Source organism: Montipora foliosa, chromosome 12 (assembly GCF_036669935.1).
Source record: "Montipora foliosa isolate CH-2021 chromosome 12, ASM3666993v2, whole genome shotgun sequence".
Taxonomy (NCBI): Eukaryota; Metazoa; Cnidaria; class Anthozoa; order Scleractinia; family Acroporidae; genus Montipora; species Montipora foliosa.
The window spans coordinates 29392749-29395248 of record NC_090880.1 but is presented as its reverse complement, the minus strand read 5'-3'; the positions used below and the strand labels follow the sequence as shown (position 1 = coordinate 29395248).

Here is a 2500-nt window from a genome sequence, read left to right as displayed (position 1 = left end):
TGGTCACGGAGCTTGGGTCCGAGGTCAAATTAACTCCACCCGATGAGGTACAGTCATTTCGTGTACAACACTTACCCCATCCCCACAGCGTCACTCGTAACCATGAAGCTGTTCGAGAACTGAGCCGCTGTGGGGATGAGGTAAGTGCTGTACATGAAATGACTGTACCTCATCGGGTGGAGTTAATTTGACGTCGGACCCAAGCTCCGTGGGAAATCATCAGCTGTTATTTTCATCAGCTATCGTGGAATCGGAAGAAGAAAATGCTCATTTCCAGCCAAGTGCGTGGAGATTTTTGACGAGATTCGCAAATGATGGGGCTTTAGCTTTGCGTGAAAAATTCGCGGCTGGGATGGATTTTCGAGGCGCAAACCGCGTCTGAGCTGACTACGGTCGAAATCTTAGTGTGCAGCCTTGCCTTCGTCTTAGAACAGTGAAAACACGGAATTCCCGAAACGGTAAAATAAGCTCCAAAACGCACAAGAATACACCAGAGGTGAGTCAGTTTTATTCATTTTATTGAATGAACGTTAAATTGAGCGTTTTTTAGGCTTCATAATCGACGGTATTTTATGTCCCACACAAAGTCTTATAAGATTGACTTTTGTTATTAAATTTATGAGAAAAACTAACGCGGAGAGATTTCGACGTTTCGATGACATCCTGTCATCATTATCAAGAAAATGAAAAAATTTACATAAGTAAGTAGACAAAACACTTAGCCGAAAACAATAGTCTATTGTTCGAAGCCAGTGAATCATCCAGTGACCTCACACAAAGGAAAACCCAAAGTCAAGTGAAGTTATCTCCATTCCAAGAAACGTCTGAGAAGTATCCCAGGTGGTACCGGCGGCTACGTCGCAGATACATCGACGGCATATGAGAACCAGGCTTTACGTACTCCTACGGAAAATATAACCGGAGCGGAAACATTGAAATCCGAATAGCCTGTTTCTAAAAAGACCTAACGGCGAAGAAGAGGTGTTATAGCGCGCAAACGTAGAATCATTTCTCTCGAGTCACCCCAAAGTACTTCTGAGGAATTGAAAACATTTCTGCTTCTCGATCTCGTGAACCGACTTTGCTTTCGGAACAAAAATGTTGCGCGTCCCCCGCAAACAAGGAAACAGTGTTTCTTCAACAATGTCACCGAAACATTGTTTTTTTTCCCTGTGTTTGACCAGAAATTTAAATTTCATTCATTTATTTAAAAACTAGACTCAACAACGTGACGTGAAGTTTTATATGTTAAAAAGAGGAAACATTACGTTAATTCTAAAATTACTGAAATAAACAACATAAGCAAGGTAAACCATGCGAGTTATATAAATTTAGAAAGACTTCTGTTCATATAAACGACTTTTTAAATCTCTCAGCTCTTATTCGAGGAAGCTGGTGATCATGTCTTCTTTTTGTTATAATCCTTATCCGTTGTGGCGAGAGCGATTCTTGAAGAGGATAATCTTTTGTAGTAGTTATGTTGTTGAACAAGTTACGTCCCTACTGTAACAGTTGATATCTTAAAATTAGCTTGGGTGGAATATCCATGTGGAAACGCCTCTTTGCAGAAAGAATTGCTTTAATTGACGATACGGAGTCGACATGGCGTCGAATGTTCTGGGAGCTGAATACTCCGTGTTCAAATCTCGCCTTGAAAACGGGACTCCCAGTTGGGTTTCAAATTCTAGTGGTTTTGATAAAGCTATTTTACTTGAACTCAAAACAACACTGAATCATGATGGAATGCTAGTTAAGTTGAGGTGGAAAAAGCTCCCATTCGCCAATAAAAACGTGGATAAAAGGAAAAGATAACTTACCAATCGCAGGAGTTCCTTCTCGTATCACAGGAAAGAAACCGAAAAAGAGCAAATAGCATATGATATGCAAGAACATGGCGAGTATAATGAATCCCAAAGGTTAAGAGAGTGAATATTGCTTTTAGCTTTTCACTGATGGAAATGTTTGTTAAAAACCAACAAGATCATACTACGCTCATTAAATACTTGCTTCGTCCTTTATCAACACCCTAACACATGCGCAGTGACTGTCAGACCGAAAACAATTTGTTAAATATTGATGACGAGAATCTCATTAGCCAAATTGGGAAACTTCATCGCCACAGCCTGAACCTTCATAACTCACTTCATTAGTTTAACTTCAGTTGTTAAAAGAGAGGGAGAAATCGAAGAAATAAAAATGAAATTGCAGCGTTGACACTGATTAAAAAGTTTTTAAAAGTAATTCGGTGACCTTCATCAGTTACGTTTGCAAATATGACTAACGATGGTAAAGTAGGCAAGTAGGTGACAAATATGCGTAACGCGTGTGTCAGAAAATGTTCTAAATATTCTTGAAATTGAGGTAGACACGTAAAAATTCAACGTTGAGTTTCTACGTGTGTACCTCAATCTCAAGAATTTTTAACACTGGGAGGCACGGTGGCCTCATGGTTAGTACGCTCGACTCCGGATCGAGTGGTCCGGGTTCGGGTCCTGGCCGG

General features: G+C 40.3%; 1 protein-coding gene across 1 annotated transcript in view; it reads right to left on the bottom strand.

The window, feature by feature from the left end:
- Positions 1–2011, bottom strand: part of LOC137979276 (uncharacterized) — a 13456-nt gene extending 11445 nt beyond the window's left edge. The window contains exon 1 of the mRNA XM_068826500.1: positions 1818–2011. Within this exon, the coding sequence (XP_068682601.1) occupies positions 1818–1893 (76 nt within the window). The 5' untranslated portion in view covers positions 1894–2011. The remainder of the gene's footprint in view (positions 1–1817) is intronic.
- Positions 2012–2500: the final 489 nt, after the last annotated feature.